Source organism: Trichoplusia ni, chromosome 12 (genome assembly GCF_003590095.1).
Source record: "Trichoplusia ni isolate ovarian cell line Hi5 chromosome 12, tn1, whole genome shotgun sequence".
Classification (NCBI taxonomy): domain Eukaryota; kingdom Metazoa; phylum Arthropoda; class Insecta; order Lepidoptera; family Noctuidae; genus Trichoplusia; species Trichoplusia ni.
Window position 1 is genome coordinate 12501677 of NC_039489.1, and position 17977 is coordinate 12519653.

The 17977-nt window shown below is 34.3% G+C and overlaps 2 protein-coding genes across 4 annotated transcripts in view; one reads left to right on the plus strand and one right to left on the minus strand.

The window, feature by feature from the left end:
* Window positions 1–17977, plus strand: part of LOC113499248 (putative peptidyl-prolyl cis-trans isomerase dodo) — a 33198-nt gene that overhangs the window by 1997 nt on the left and 13224 nt on the right. The window lies entirely within an intron of this gene.
* LOC113499247 lies at window positions 17–16828 on the minus strand. 3 transcript variants are annotated; one of them, XM_026879648.1, is made up of 2 exons: window positions 16710–16828; window positions 17–1317 (listed from the first exon to the last, which is right to left on the minus strand). In XM_026879648.1, the coding sequence occupies exon 2, from the start codon at window positions 1311–1313 to the stop codon at window positions 288–290; it is 1026 nt and encodes a 341-aa protein (XP_026735449.1). In that variant the 5' UTR covers window positions 1314–1317; window positions 16710–16828; the 3' UTR covers window positions 17–287. The 3 variants fall into 3 exon arrangements, with proteins under 3 accessions (XP_026735449.1, XP_026735447.1, XP_026735448.1); XM_026879646.1 differs by lacking the exon at window positions 16710–16828 and adding an exon at window positions 11983–12377; XM_026879647.1 differs by lacking the exon at window positions 16710–16828 and having other exon boundaries at window positions 17–631; window positions 731–1484.

Consider the following 17977-nt stretch of genomic DNA (forward strand, 5'->3'; position numbering starts at 1 on the left):
TAACTTTAATGCTTTCTTAATATTGTAATACTTTTTTATATTCACTAACAAGATGCACATTAAATTTTAATAGGAATAACAAAGTTCTTATTTCAATTACATCAGTACAGTGTCATCGACGACCCCAGCCTGTCGTCAAAGACACGGAACTCCCGAACTTCAAGATTTTTTTTATATTTTCTAACATCAGTTACAAATATGGCACTAACATATAATGGAACTTACATCTAAAGTAGACCGTAATCAACAAAGACAAAGTTCGGGAGGAAGTGGTCATGTCGTCCAGATTACAAAGCCTTTAACGTCGCGTCATCCCTGTCTTGACTGTTTCTTATGAGGAGGATGGTGTCTAGTGTGGATTCCTTCAAGTTCTGGGGCGCCGGCGTCCAGATAGGCCCGATGATGGGCGGCGACCGCTTGCCTCCCCACGCACTAAACTTCACCTTCCTCTTGCCATCCTTCTTAAAGTTCACGTCCAGGTACGGATGCCCAGGCTTGAAGATTTTCGGTAATGACTCCAGAAAACTCTTGAAGGGTAATGCGTCCCGTAACGTCCTTTCATTAGCCTTAGTACTCAAAGCCAAGATCTTGATCGGGTGCCTTTTATCCAAGGTCGGGATGAATTGGAAACCTGCGAAGTTAAATCGTTCACCGTTCGGTGAGTAATTCGATACGATTCTTGTCAATTCTGGTATCGTAGTCGAGAAAATTATTTTGGAACTTTTCGAACCTGGCTTGTAGATCATCTGGCCGCTGCGCTTGCCTCCCCAGGGACTAAAGCGGACTCGTTTCGGCATGCTCGGCTCCCGTATGTTACTAGCTCGTTTCCACGTCCACATGTGTTCGATGCTAGCTTTGTCTCTCTTTCCTCCCCACGGACTGAAGTACTTCTTCTCCATAGGTTCGAGTAGACTGGTTGCGTTTTCGTCTACTGTCCCAGCGAAGCCCATCACGAAAGGACTTCCAATCATGTCATCATTTTGCAGGTACAGGTTTTTGTCAGCATCTACCGAGTTTGGAAGCCAGCGCCTTTCCCGAATCTCTTCATTCTCTTCTGCCTTTCGTCTCTTCCTTAGGAGGTCAGCTTGAGAGTCATCAAGAGCGGTTTGTTCGTTATGGGGAGAGTTCTGCATGGTTTCGTAGTCATTTCTCGTTGGAGGTAGATTGAAGTAGTTGACGTACGGCAGGGGGTACTGCAGGTTGGAGTCTATCGTGTCGAGCAGGATGTCCGCGCCCGGGCCGCCGTTGTTGATGTACTGGAGACTCACGGTGCCGAACCACGAGAAGGTGATCAGTATCCAATGATGCATCATGGTTCTGTAAAGAGGACAAGTTTTGTGTTAAAAAAAGTTGCTGTGTATTTTTTTGTCGTGGTCGAAATTATTAAGTAGTTGAGATTGAATCCTTTACATACAAGGATAAGATCGGGGTCTATACATGGTGATGTTTTAGTCGTCTTACAAAAGGAGCCCAGTTAATGTATCCGACGTAAAATACCCCTAGACGCGATTATTTTTTTTTTATCATCAACTAAGATAATAAGTACGAAGAAAAATTAAACAAGAGAAATCTGAAAATACTCTTAAAAATGATAAAAACGCCGCCGCCCGCGCACCTCACCATTGTTACAAGGCTCGGACCGCGCTCGCAACAGAGCTGTGTTTCTAAAAAACTACCAATTGCATCATAATTTTGAATAAAAATTGCATTTTAAATTTATTTAAATCCCATAAATACCTATTTTTTTTATCATGAACGTGTTCTAGTCATTGGATACATGATCTGGGATGCTTTTGTAAGACGACTAAAAAATCACGGTGTACAGCTGGTTCAAGTCCAGTATACATTCATTTGTTGAGCACTTATTGAATAATAAACTTTACTCTTTGTAAAGTTAGACATCTATAATATATACAGGCCATAGGTTTCGTTAGATGGCAGAAATTTCAAACCTAAATTTACAACTTGATTCCATCTATTGGAGACATTTACGTATTTGTTCATAAGCGATGTTATTATCGTAACTATCCTACAAACAGACCTATAAGAACGTTTAGCCTTAGCCAAAATATCAGTCTTATATTTTAGGTTGAGTGAAGTCGAACAGTGAATATGTGCGGATGGTACGGACACGAATTGTTAGCTTAGCTTTTACTTGACCAAATAGAACATTGGCATTTGATGTTAGTGTTGGTGAGACTACATATATTATGCCATTGTTATAGTCATGTTCTGTTAAGTAGGTAGCTGTATTAGAAATCGCCAGGTTTCAGGTAGGTATGTCTTTGATGACAGTTAAGCACCTATTACATAACATATATATTTACTGAATAAGGCAGTTAATAGAGCAATTGTAACTGCGACGAAATTGGTACGATTATTTTTTCCTTATACAAAACTCAAATCAAAATTAGTTTCACAAAAATAATCATAGACAGCACCCTGTATCGCCTGCTTCAATAATAAATTAGTTTAGCATATAGGTACATAATTTTTTTTTATCCCATGCCATAGATAATATCTGAATTAAAGCACTAAGTGTTAAAGTTCAACGCAAACGGATTTTTAAAGCAGCAGAATAGAGCTGTCTATAATGTGATTTATAAGTACTGAGTAAGTCAGTACCTAAGTAAATAGTAGTACCTGCCTAGTTAAGATTAAAATACAGAAAGGATTAATAAATAATTAAATTTCGCTTCAGATTACTTTCGTAAGTTAAAAAAATAAATCTTTATACAGTTTTTAAAAATGAAATTCTAACACAAATAGATTTCTTCAAAATATAAAATAGGCAGACTCCGTCGAGAGTTATTCCATTATTGTTTAAATAATTAAAGGCCTTTCGTTCCCCGGAAGCTAAACCCACTCTCTCAGAAGGTTTGAAGCTAACTGTAAAATAGAAAACCTATTAAAATTAAAATCTAAAAGAATTTATTTCAAAATGCTCTTTGTAGTGAAACATTTGATTCTAGAATCTGTTTAGAATTTTAATGCGAAGCTTTGTCAATGTTTAGATGTCTTGAAGCATTTGAATACTAGACAATGTACTTAGATAGTTCAACTTTAATACTAGTAGGTTTCATCGTTATACATTTTACAGTCATACAAGATTGCTTTTTCAAAAGAAAAAGAAAATAGGCACCTCGCATTTCTTGTTTGAAAGTTTTATGATTTTTGATTATTATTAAGGCAGCAAATAAATAAGTTAGATTTAGATAGTGGGCACCTAGGCGTACCCCGGGCCTTATTTAAATACCTACCGATTTCATGCCCAAAAATTAATAACCTTGTAAAGTTTGTAGCCTATATAAAAATACTAAAATTTTCATAGAAAAAATATAACCTGGTAATTTTGAATAGTAGGCCCAATTTCTTTCATAGGGTTTAACATTGGTTACCTACTTTATATTTCAATAAAAAAATAACTACAATTCTCATAGAAATTTGATCCAGGATCAACAGATCAGAGGAAGAAGAGATCCACCACTTAAGCATATACATATTTGTAGTTCTTATGGTAACTATGTGGTGGATCTGTACTTTCTTTATCTAAAACACCACGGTGGAGAAAAGCTGGTTTCCATATTGGAATATGTTAGCTCCCGCTCAAAGTTAGCTAGCGTGCCTACCCTCTTAGCTACCCAATATGAGAAGATACCGATGCCCGGCAGTGGGACTCTTATAAGCTGGTGTTACTGCGGTTAACCCATTTGTTTCTCTGTAACCATTGCTCTTTGCAAGAAAGGTACTCATTTACGTACTGAAACGATGTTTTATCCCAACTCTTTAAAACGCTGTTTAACACATTTCTTCGTCATCCATACCCAAAGATACCTCTCGTCTTTACCTTATTGATCACTATTCATATTCCCTACTTAATCTTAACTACAGCACATTGATAAAAGAACAATAACTACCAGGTGTTTAATAAAAACATCTGCATTGATAATGAACGTCTAGTCCTAGGTAAGCGATAGAATATTCTATCTATCTAAGTACTTTCCGTTAACAGATCTCTGCTTTCTTGTTATTTAGCTATCAAATCCTAGCGTAATATGGGAAAAAATATGGTTGAACCAAATTATTTTCCGTCTACCTTTCCACAGCAGGAGTACTTAGGAAGCGGTGGAGTGTGGGCGACTAGAGAATGTATGTTAGACGGTCATAAAGTGCCACTTTTTAGCCTAATTTGAATAAATTACTTTTAATTATAAATTTTTAAACAACAACCTTTAGGCCGTGCTCAATTAAATCCGGAGAATTGCAACCACAGACATATTTACTTTTCGGGTAGGAAACAGGTTGTTTCAGACTCTGAAATCAGGTTCGAAGACAGACTTCGAACGTGAGCAATAATTTCATTTTTACCCCTTCGAAACCGTGCGAACGTGAAACTGTCGTGAAGCTGTCGTGGTTAGAACTGCCGAAAAGTTTGTGAACGTTTTGTGAAAGTTAATGGATATAAAGTGCGTCTAGCTCAACAATAATGTGGTCTGAGTTTGAACCTTACGCATCACTACTGGCTCTAACATGCACACAGCACTAGCTAGACTCAATAAGTTGGAAACATTAAGATGAACACGACTTGTTTTTCCCTATTTCCTCAGTAGAAGTCACAGTTTTTATATCTTGAATATCATTTTTATGACCACTATAAATCTTTGAATTCTTAACACTGATCACGTATTTTAAATTCGTTAACTCGTTCTTAAATTATCAGTTGGGAAACTTTAAAATTCAATTCCTTTGTGAATTCGAGTTGGGTTTGAAAATTACATTTTAAAAGGTATTTTTGCGGGTTTTCGCTAATGTTTTGGGATAACTTCGTTATGATCCATTAAGATATTTTATGTTGAGATTTTGTCTGTTGCGCAATATCCTATGGGTATGGGGAAATAAGTTTTTTGATTTTGATTAAATAATATCTATTTCTCGCTTCTTCGCATTGGCGATTTTAAACTGATTGAATTTTTAATTTTGAGACATGTTTATCATTATCTGTATCTGTAAATCTCTGTCTATTTGTTACGCTTTATGGAACCTTTTTCTTAATCTCGCTGAACCGATTCAGATGTTACTCGTATGGCATTCTCGGCAACTAAATAAAAACATCATAATATTAGCGTCCTTTGAGACTATGAAGTAATAAAATAAGCTAAGATTTTCAATTTTCGTTTTCGTTTACATAATACTTCTTAATCATATGTTGTATCAGGTGATAATACTCTTTCCAAGTACATTTGAACTCAAATATCCCACTGGCCATATTTTATATCGATAAAATTAATTAATCGTGACATCCAAACTGGATAAACGGGGAAGGATTTAGTAAAAAACCGCCCAAGTGCCAGCCAGCACCCCCACACAGAGGTTCCGTGCAACAGCTTATAACAATATTTTTCATATTAAATAATCATCTTAAGCCCCCTAAATAATCTGTTTTATTAATAAAGATTTCAACTGACGCTATCAGGGCTCCCGACGTTCAGCCTACTCTGACAGAGACATAGTCATGGAAGCCTTAGCAATAGGGTCTCGTGTACCCTTTAGGTACGGAACTTTAAAAAGAAATGATCGATCGCCTAACTAATAAATTATTACCCCTGAAAAAGAAAAAATGGTATCGATTTCGACTGTATTTCAACGCACGCATTGCTTAAATTACAACAACACGGCACGTTTGTTTCTTTGTTTGTTTATCTGTTTATCTCCTATGCGTTCTTTATCATCTGTTTTGATGCAATTTTGGTCCGGAATTCGGATTCGGAATTCTTATGATTGATATACCTCCAACCTACCTAGTGTTTCTATCGGAGATATGCTTGTAAGTGGAAAGAACGTTGGAAAAGTCATAGGTCATAAGTACTTATAGAATCAGATACGTAATACAAACATATTTTCATTTGCTTAAATTAGTGAACAGAAATCATTGAGACAAAACCACCATTGACATTTTTAAGGGTCACGTCAGAAGACGTTTAAAAATTATATGTTAGAAGCTTTTGTCAAGACACACAACATTATTTCTGATAACAAGCTGGATCACTTACCAAATTTTTCCGTCATCTACAACAGTACCAACAATTTAATAAGTGTCAAATAAAACCTCTAACATGCAATTACATCCTAAACAAAAGTTATCGATACTCATACACAATTACACATTTCATTGCCACCTCCAAACACCAAATCCTTTCATAAAGCCTTAGAAATATCGGGCTAAGGGTCCTATCACAATCTTATAGTGAAGCAATTGTATTTGTGGAAGCGAGACAAAGGACTAAACGGTGCTATTGGCATCTCGCTTCTACATCTAGAAACAGTCTTACGAAAGGTGATTTCACTGCCCCGAAAACTAACTAACGTTCAGCTGTTTATTTAGGATCCACAAACTAACTCACCTACGTATTATAATAATCTAATTCCGCCATTTTGATTTCACGTAAAGAAAGATAATGTAATAAATGAGGGTAGTATTAACTTTGATGTCAGATGTTATGTTGATACGTTCTCGTTTATATTCATTACGAAAACATATATTATGGATAGTTATTTGAGTATAATTGTAATTATATTTGGTAGTTATCTCATGTGAAGGTGGTATACTAACATTGAAAGCGGATTTGCTTGTCAGATACTTGTTATTTATGTGGGTGGCATTTTGACTTTTGTTTTTTTTTTTCTATATATTTTTTGCTAGTATCCAGATGAAATATTTGAATCCCTTCCTGAAAGTATGTACTTGACCGTAATAGTTTAAATTTTATTTTCTTACTATAATCAAATTTTTGTAAGTATAGTCAACAACCACGATGTTTAAACAATGATAAAAATAATGTAGGTTTTAAAGGCCTATTTTAGGTGTTGGTAAATTAATTTAAATTTAAAGACGTTTGTTCGTTTATTACCTAATCCAAGATACATAATTTTACTTTAACAAATAAGATAGATACCTACTTACAGATATATTTATTTGACATATTATTTTAGGACCCTCCGCCATATAGACAGAATATTATATTTGAAACTATTAAGGACGTATCCTTTGAGATATAAACAGCATTTGGGATCGTCGGCAATTAGTGCTACCGACGTATAATTTCTGTGACCCGGAATGTCAAAGATGTGGATATTTAATATTTTTTTTTTCCGAGAAGAAGATAGAAAATAAATATTTATATGCTTGTGTATTTAATGGAGGCTGACGAAATATGATTAAGTAAGTCCAGAAGGGCTGTAAATTAAGGTTGCAGTTACCAAAGCGAGACCGTGTGCTACAAGGCGTAGAGCATTTTCCCTCTCATTAAAATGTAGTGGTTGGCAATCCTAAGACTAAACCAGCTATATGGCTTTCCATCTTGCCGATTTCATCATTCTGTGGCTTTAAATAATCTGAGAACTTTGACGTGGCTAGGCAAAATATCTATAATTATGCGTTATAATTAATTGATTTATTGCTGTTGATAAATATCTAAATAATAACAAAACAAAAAAAATATGTTTTCTTTCAACATTTATACTCAAAGATAATCAGACAGCATTAAAATAAAACGTTATTGCAGTAACAAATAATATAATTCATTCAGCTATTGTTTCTATTAAAGATAACGTAACGTGTCAATTACATACGCATTGATACACAACGACACAAATGCGAAGTAACATAATTATATTTATTTATTGCGAAAAACTCGTATAAAATAATGTAGACGTTAGTGCGTACAAATGTGTGGGATATTCTTGCACTGGGCTTATAGAGGGGTCTTGTTACATGTAAGATAGACTCACAAATTATAAGTGGTGTATTTATTATTGCTGTGTTGTCGGTTCGAAGAACGAATTAGATGAATTTTAAAGGTCACGGCGTTAAGTAAAGATCTTTTGGAACCGAACTCGATACGTCTAACTAGAAGGACGAATATTAAAAAAAAATATACGACACCAAAAATCGCTGTTTTTTTTAATGGTTCCACAACATTTAGACGAAGCTATCGACTCCTCATATTTTGTTTTACCCTCAAGCCGTGGTTAAAGTTTGCCTAAAAAACGTACTTTCTAAAAATATAACTCCTTACGCTATACAAGGAAAAAAGAAGTACTTATTAGAAAGAAATCTCGTAGATCTGGACGTTACAAATGGATAAATGTTGAAACAAATACTTCCGATATACGTCTGTATGTCGGGAAACAAGTGATAATATATCTGCGTGTTCACGTCAAAGCAAACTTTGTTCCATTCAGCCTGTGCTGTTATTTCTATTCCATTGTTTAGTTTTCAATAAAATCTATTATTCCTTTAAAAGTAAGCCCCAATATTGGAACCTAAAGCTTTGTTTAGGTCTCTTTGACGAACTGCATTTTTTGGTAAAATTCCTCCGTTTTGTTATTCGAATTCAAAATGGCTGACATTTTGCCGGGAAAAAAAACTGTGAAGTGTGAGTTTATTATTGGTTTTGCGGTGTTTTTTGTTTTAAAAACTACTAGTCAATAAAGCTTTTTGGAGAAGGCCTACAAGTCATGGAAAAGCAAATATTTCAAATTGTTTAAAAACGTTTTGAGAAACACAGAATGATATTATAAAGCACCTATGTCTGATTAAATACCGCCTATCGCACCATTTGGAGGCTCAAAACGTCTTCAAGTTCAAGTGAATTTAAACTTTTGCAGTCAAACATAACCATCCTAGGCCGGTTTCACACTTGCGTTTTGTATGCGCATATGAGCAGCTCAGCGGCATAACGCCCTTATGGTCCTATGAGCGCGAAGGAACTTCTACAAATAAGCTGGACTAAGACAGTGGAAGGATTTGAGGGAGGCCTCTGCCCAGCAGTGGGTCACAGAGGGGTAGATAAAAAAAAGACAGTATACACGACTCAAGCTTTAAATCTTGAAGTAAGCGCGTACCCCAAAACCAAACCGCTGCTCCTAATAATTCTCAACAAACTTCGTACCTCAAGAGACGACAAAAGATTTTTACAACTATGGGCCAGTTATAGGCATTCAAGACTGTTTATTATGATGATAAATTTTATTGACATTTATTAAGGCATCATATAGAAATGCGACCTTCTCTGGGCCTGACTTCGATCGACGGTAATTTTCAAAGTAATTTTGATTCACTTTGAATACATGATTACATTTCACTCGCTTATAAGGATGCCGTTTCTCGCTGTATTTATTTAAGAAACTCTTTTTTTTAGCCTCACATATGGCGGGTTAAACATATAGATAGAAAACATAGAATTTACGTCACGTAAAGAGTTTAATGAATGGCAATTAATTATTCAAAAACCACACGCTTTATACTCCTTATCTGTTCAAGTTTCAGTTGACCTTCATATTTCGAACGAAGCGAAGGCTTTGTTCGTAGTGTAATAAGTTTAGCTACAGGTGGTATCAAAATTACTTATTTTCAGCATCATATGCCTTAACTGAAAATCAACGACTATGTGCACAGGCCCCAACGTGGTGGGCGGATAGGAGAAGCAAGTTTTCGAAAAATGGAAATTGATCAAATTATCTTTTGCATAATGAAACATTGTGAGATGTATGACTTGTTGAGTAACTTTGACAAGTTTTCGCGGTTCCTCTGCCGGCGCCCTTCAATGGGATTATTATGTTTGTGAAGGCCAAGTTTGTTTAATGGGAGTCAAGTAAATTTGTCAATTATCAATTTTAATTTTAAGATTTTTTACATGAAAATGCGAACGGAAGCGTTTCTTAAGCCTATCTTTCTGGTTGTTATTCAACTGCCAGTATCTGATGAACGAAGTTAATAAGGCACTTGATTGTTTAGTCTTTCTTGTAATAAAGATATTATTTATAGCAAATAATTTGGGCCAGTGTGACCTGCATACAAAATCAGAGTAGATATTCAATAGTTCTGGTGAAACAAAGAAACTCACATGTACAAATGAATCCTGCATTCACTCTAAGGTGGTTGCGTAAAGCTCTGTCAACTCGTAGAGAAGATAACTGAAATCATCGCGACTTGAACTTTGTATACCTATTTCGAAATCTATATTCTACAACCTAGCCTCCTTTTCAAGAAGATAAGCTAAATACGGTTCGAGATTGTTATTTTCGTTTACTATGACTATGTAAAATGATCTGGCTAGTCGAAGGATTCGCCTCGGGTCGGCTTCCTGCATTAAAGGTAGCCGGATCAATTACAGATCATCTAGTTTGTATTAGTAAGGGTATATGTCTAGAAAATTATTCGTTTATTTTAATTTAATATCAAGTGTTTGGATTTAGTGATACGCTCTATTATTGTTGCCGAAATTAAATGGGTATTTGTTTAAAATGCGGTGTCAATTTGACGAGGAGTATAAATTAATCATCGTTAGATAATGTATTAAGCCAAATCTTGGTTATTGCTTGCCTGGGCATTTCGTCTACGTATGTTTTACTATTTTCTGGTCGTCAAAATTAAATATTTGTTTTAAATTACGTTTCTATGAGTGAGAATTTCTTCACAGAATTTATCTTGTTATGCAGTTTCTTCATCCTAAACATTTATTTTTTGTTTTTCATGTAAATTTAAGTACATTTTCAGCGGATGTGGTTCCGCTCTCCGAAAAGTTTATACTTTCTGCGTCTTGCGGTCTTGAAAATTTCTCAAGTAGTCTAATGGATTTAAAACCAAGAATTTTAAATGAAAACTGGGAAATCTTCCTGTATTCTTTTTTAATCTCATCAAATGCACTATGCAAAATTCTTAAAGAATTTAAAATTACTTTCTTTATTGTTATTAATACACTAATAACTGGTAAAATAATAAAAATAACTATTCCTGGCGATGGAATATCGCCTATCGCGTAATTATCGTATTTTTTACGTCGAAATAGGGAACTGATTCAAATGCACTTTAACGATTTTGTCATTAAGCTGCAGACAATAGGAGAGTTTGAACAAACAGCTATAGGTCACCGTAATGGCATTATTTATGATAGTAGTTGTAAAGGAGAAAGACGTGCCCCTGCATTGTCATTATTATGATGTTCAAGCAATACGATTTTTAAGGCTCTTTGAATAGGTTTTGACAGTAAACCTGTTCTCAAAAGTTTACGGATTTGGAAATAGCGAAAAGCTATTGAAATATTCATAATTAAATTTCTATTTTAAATTAGATATTGCTACATACGCTTGCTACGGAATCCGAATTCGAGATTTTTTAAAGTCATTCCTAGAATTCTCTTGTAAATTAAGAGTGAGCAAAATTCGTAGCTTTGCTACGAGCTACGATTTTGTAGCAATTACGGTATTTCAGGATTTTCTTTGAGTTTCAACCACCAGTGTATTATATAACAAAAATATTATTTTTTCGTAAATAATGATAACGTGAGGAGTTTGAAACGCTTAAAAATTGTTTCTATTTTTTTTTTCTATTTTATGAATAATGGAAAATCCGCATATTTGTTCTATAGGTCTATCCGAAAAAAAATGAAAATTAACTATAATTGAAATCTAAATTTATCTCCAGTATTTTAATTTTTTCTCTCGTTTACCCAAATCTATTAGATTACAAATTATTGTATAACAAGTTTCCTAATATGTACAGTCATATCAATTCCTATAAAATTATGAATATCTCACTGGACCTTTACTGGAGTGAATAAAACAGTCGTAAAATGTGTTACAACCGCTTTAACGAGAAGATTGTAAGGGAATAGATTGTTTTAATAGTTCATAGACGTATCCACATAGATAATAATTATTCCCAAAATATATTTATCCAAGGCACACTTGATAAATTCATAATTTTTACTTTAATGAGAATCGGATACAATTTTCACTGATCAAAATGAAATAATTTTGCACAAAATTAATCATATCATAATTTTCATTTATTTGCTATTGATTTTCGGATTTTATTCCAGACTTATTTTTGTGCATATTTAAAAAAACTCGCAAAACGTAACAAAAAAATCCAAACCCTATAAAGCCTTAATCTACCTAAACTTAAATATACAAACTTACCTTATCAAACAGATCACAGCATAACAAAATGTAAAATAAAATGAAAACTAATCACTTTAGTAATCACTGATACATGTACAGTCGCATACAAAGTTGTTTACCGGATGGTACTTGGAGTAGTTGTGATGTGTCCGTAGTCGACACGACGCTTTTATACGGAGTGCCGGTTGACGCGGTGACTGTACCGACGGCAGAACAAGTTTACATGGATATAGAAATATTAATTTTACTTTACGGACTCGGTTTCTTTATGCTTATATGTGAGACATGTGGAAGACGGGTAGGGAGGGCTTTTTCCTAGATGTGGTACAGTTTTATGTTAGTAATAATTACCATATTGTTTTAATTGTAAATTGAAGAATATTAAAAATAAATGACAGTAAAAAAATTAGGAAACCAAAGTTAACAACATTTTAATCGAAATATTTAAACAAAAGGTAACGTAAATATTTGACGTTATTAAAATCTTAGGAAAGTTATTACTGTCAGGTATTCAGGTCAGTGAAAAGAAAATGAAATATACTTAAAATAACGAGCAAATATTTGTCTCAATGGGCGATACGTAAATACTGTGACAAATTATTGGACACTAAATCTAAAGCTTAGAAAGTAAAAGTATTAACAACGACTCACGACTTAAAAACTATGCACATTTGTTGTACCAGTGTACCGGTGCCGCCGTGTAAGAGTGTCTTAAGGCATAAACCAATTTTTATGGATAGGGGATTGATATCCAACCTATAGGTACAGGTGTCAGTTTTACAGATCTTATATTAGGCTTATAGCTAGGTTCAATTATGGACCCAGTAGGGCACAGCAAAAAGTATTAAATTCAAATACAAAATGAAATAAATTATTACAAAAAAATAAAAATAAACAACAAGTATGAATTAATATACAATGTCCATTTTTCATTATAATTATTTTCTTGAATTAAATATTATATTAAAAGAAATTATTCATCAAAACAAATCCATTTTTTTTTTTATACATTAATCACATTTAAATTTTTAACCAACTTTGGGTGTGTAATAGTATTTTGACTTACATTTATCATCAACCAACTCGCCTATTTAAGGTTTTTTTTTCGTCCTCTTGTCAGCGTGTTGCACACTCCGTACCGAATTTATTCTTAATCATATTCTAAGTTGTATAAGATTTAAAAAGTTAAGTATTGATTTCTTATTTTTTAATTATCTCCACAGTCTATTGTAATACTGTATCGAACTTTATAAAAGTTGTTTAATTCATAAAGTTCATTAGTCTTTTTGAGAAGACTTAAATGTCGATTGTCCGAAAGAGGTTCATTCTATTGTTTAGAGCTATATTTTTTAGTCATTTGCCAATGACCTTATTACTTGTAGCAAAGAAAATTAAACATTTTCTACCATCGCACTTTATATTCCAAATAAAGAACTTCCCAACTCATTCATATGTTCGATAACATCAAAATTTTTTGAGCAAAGGATCTGCAATTGACGCTAATACAAGGTATTAGCATCATCTCATATGGTATGGTTCATGTACAACCTGTTTCCCATCGCCCGTGGGCCTCTCACGTGGCTTAACACTCCCTTGACATTATTCGACGGACCGGATTCCTTACGGTCTTTCCCTTAACCGTTTGAGGAAGTAATAGTTCAAAGATCCTTTTATTCAAAATACGCTACAAAAAAGCACTTTTTGAACGTCAAGTATTCTTTTACAGACAGCTCCTCGCATCACCCACCCTTTATTTTGTAATACGCACATACGTAAAGATTGGAAGACTATGATTTGGCAGTCCATCGAGTCCAAGTATGATGGGTTGATGATGACTTGTTTTGGTACAATAACTTTCATACAGCTAATTTATAGGAATAGGAATAAACTGTTTAAGGATTGCATGATTTATGGCTGCTGCATCAGCACACAGTACAGCAATCAATCTGAATATATTTAAAAGATTCTGAAAAGGCCCATGAGTAAACCGTTAAAAACTACTTAAACTTTGCGTAAATATTTGACCTCCCAACCATATTTTACCTGAACTAGACAATAAACCAATCCACACATATAACAATACACCAACAAACTATTACTGTATTGAATCATTAAGTTTTAAAATAACATCCACATCCTTGTTCTGCAATCCATGTAGTATAAAGGTCGTTTGACCTTAACCCTTGAAAAGGATTTTAAATTCTCGTGCTACACCACTATCAGCATTCTATTTATATCCAATATCTGTTACTATAGATGATAACCCGGTCTAGCCCGTTCTATTCCAATTCATCATTGGCCCATTAGCAACCAAGTTTGAACAAACTTTGTTAATTATATGCGATCTTTAGCCTGCATTGACGTATGCAAGTTTGACTCAATTCATGCACTTTTGACGTAAGAATTTGAACATATTTGTTTTATTCGCATTTTCTGAATCACTGGTTTAAGATAAAATCATTGGTTGAAGACTGTCTTTTTTTCTGGATTGGAAGTTGTAAAATGACTCCTGCTAAATGCTTTGGGTTGAGGGAAGGAAGTGTCAGAGTTTTACTGACTAAAACCAGATGACTTTCTGAGTTAGAATTTCCTATTTGATGAACTATCCACTTTAACCATTTTTGGAATCGCACGACTAGTTTCAGACTTATTTACAAACGGCAATTGTGCCATCCTGTCTTGGCAACTGGCAATTTTAATGTAGAGATAAATAAACATTTTAGAACATCACTTGGTAAAGTGCCGATTTTTGAAAACTTTGGCATGAGCATCACCTAATTATTGAAAATTAACTCCTGTGAACATGCGTTCTATTAGAAAATATACTTATTCAGCGGAAAGGCAAATTAAAAATGACAAAAAGTTCTTTGGGGTGATGATTATTGCTAAAAGCTTGTGGAAAATGCTTCAATAATAGACGTGCTAAATGTAAAAACAGCATGAAAAAGGTAGACCTATACTTAGTGCTATGAGAGACCACACTGATATAGGGATCATGCTGCTAATGAAGCAGTTGGAAGTTCAGGCCAACTACATATTTCTGTTACAAAATCGTGTTTTGGACCTGGGTAACTGTGACTGGGTGACAGGCTTGTCTCATAATAAATGGAACAAGCCTGTCACCTTACCCATCATTGCAACTCCTGTGTACCAGGATCAACAATGATTGCCAGGGAAAACCATTCCGCACTAACGCTCGTAGTGTCCCAGGGAACGATTGAATGTCTTGAAACCCAAAACAAAATTAATCAGAAGTAGTTAAAAGGAGACGTATGAAATACTTTTTTTGTTACTTCCAATCTATTAGGAGTAAGGACCCTAACCCCACTCCTAAATGCATTGAGCATTGAAGCATATTCTTTCAACATGTGAACTTGATTCAAGTCAGAGAACCACCTATGCTTGTACTTCAAATATTATTCAAGTTCGTGAGTTTCTCAACTATTAATATGAATTTATTATCTTAAATTATCATATCCTTGCGAAAGTCTATGTTATTCTAATATGAACCACTTTGTGCGTTTCTACATTACGATTAATATTTTAATTGAAAGGCAAACAATTAGTTTTAAAAAAACACACTTTTTACCACAACTATGTGGTCTCTTGCCTTTAATCCGTTGTTAATTTAATCAAATACCTACTGTATGCAGATACTGTTAAAGATCAAAATCAAGTGCCAAGTTTTTATTTTTAGTAGGCGAAAAAGGTACTTAGCATTACTGCCTCTAATGACTTTTGGTACGCGGTCCTCAATATGTGAAAAGAAAAAAATCATTTCCTTAAAAATCTCACAGAACATTTTCGTGCCGACGCTACTTGGTCCGCGCGACCAACTGTTGAATTGCAATAGGACATTCTGTGCCCGATCGTAGGACGAAACGTCTCTGTTTTCCCAGCTATTTCACACTCATTGGTTTGTTCCACAAAATTATTGTCACTTATACCCCATTTGTATCGGAAACCTTTATTTTTAACAAGTTTAAACCTACTTGCTGCGTCATTATCCGCTATGTTGCTCTTCTTTTTTTCTTAATTGTTAAACTCGTATATTTTATTTTTCCGCATATTTTTTTACTTCCTCATTTTGTTCCTTTTGCTCTTTTTTTTGCTCGTTGTTTGTTGAATATTATTATTGCCTGCTTGTTGTTGGTATCGGAAAATTTTATTTGTACCTGGTTGAAAGCTTTCTGTTACGATGTTCCCCGCTTCAGGTTTTGTTTTACAATTTTCTTCGGACAGAGAGAGATCATTTTATTAGGCAAATGGTTCTATTTTTAACTGATTTTAAAAATGTTTATTGTCTTACTTATTAATGTTTCTTTACTATTTTATACGGAAATAGGTCTAAGAGTTTTGGACTAGTTAAGTTTTTGTAACAATACAATAATTAAAAAAAAAATAAGTAGAAAGTTAAGGTTCCTTTTTTATTAAAACATTTTACAAATCTTTTGAATCATAATTTGGCAAAATTGAAATAATTTATTTTTCTATCTAATATGTGTGTTATTTATTCTCTTGAATTGAGCCCAGTATTTTGTTGTTGACAAAATTATTGTTGGTACGGAAGAAACTAATATACAAAATGGTTTACGTTTATCTAGAGAAGGAAAATTTAAATCAGGACCGGGCTATATTTTGAAACTGTATGGTAACATACAAAAAATAATGTTTACTTTTGGTTAAGCCCTAGAAAGCTCTAGATAGACTTTTCTAAAAATAAGTAGGTAACACTGAACACTCACCGGAAGTTTCCGGAAGTACTATATAACACAAATGAAGTCCTTAACCGCCGGTGTCGCGGGCCAAACTGCACCCGGACATCATAACAGTTATTAGTTCCAATGTAAATAAATAATAATATGACTAGTCATAATCAATAGGTCTAAATGTACGAACACCTGCACTTCGGAGGAATTAAAACAAGCAAGTAACGGCTTGCGGCTAGACTGGGTTGTGCCAAGATAGATTGGCGAAAAATTCAACCTTAAAGGAGTCTGCCTAATACACCGTTCCATACCATGACCGTGCTATGAACGTGTCAGGAAAAAAAATATTATATATTCTCTGTATTAAAAAGGCGACGGTAACGGAACGGGCTAGTGTGCTGGTCTCATACTTTTTAATACCGAGAATACTTTTTTGCCTGACACGTTCATAGCACGGTCATGGCATTTAAAGGTGTAGTGGGAAGTCGCCTTTAAACAAAAAATTGTGGTAAAGGAATACCTACAGGAGGAACTAACAGACAGTCAAGTTCTCGGATTACGTGTTTCGGATTTTACCCTTGAGGTGCAGATCTAATTCAGTTTTGGGCTATATAATACCATCCTGTAGATGTCCCACTTCTGGGCACAGGCCTCTTACCATGTAGGAAGATTTGTGCGGTACGGGTATACTGTATTTTTATAACTTCAAAAATCATTACGTCCTAGACCTTGGACTTCACTCTAATTAGAAATGGTGTCATCATCATAAAAAAATGTGATAAGTACAATATTTTTCTTTTTAAGTAGAACATAGTTAAAACGATCTTGACCAACACAATGACCTACAGATATTTATAGGAATTGATAAGATGTAATTGGTGATTTTTTAATACGCTCAAAATTAATTCAAAACTGAGTTATTTTCTCCATGTCTAAAATCATATTCTTCATGACCTGCCCACAACTGAACCTTAACCCTACCTAAATGAGCTCGCGTTATTCATTATTTTCAATAAACAAGTTTTACGTTTATATATTTTGACTTTACACAAAGTCATTAATCATAACCCTACAATCATTATCATTAGGATACAATCGGGTATTATCAGCAAAAGCTTCCCAATCTTGATAAAATAGGAAAATAATTATATTAAAAACCACTTACTCAAGCTCCCAGATGATGCAGTTTCACATTAAAATTGATCTTGTTATCGGCGATCGTAATTGTATACAAACAAGACGTGTTTACCGTGGTAGGTGCGCGAGCGCAACCGACATTATTCGCATAGCCCCTACATCCGATA

Excerpts from the sequence above, each read along its gene's own strand:
- LOC113499247 (XM_026879648.1), bottom strand. The coding sequence starts at position 1,313 with ATGATGCATCATTGGATACTGATCACCTTCTCGTGGTTCGGCACCGTG.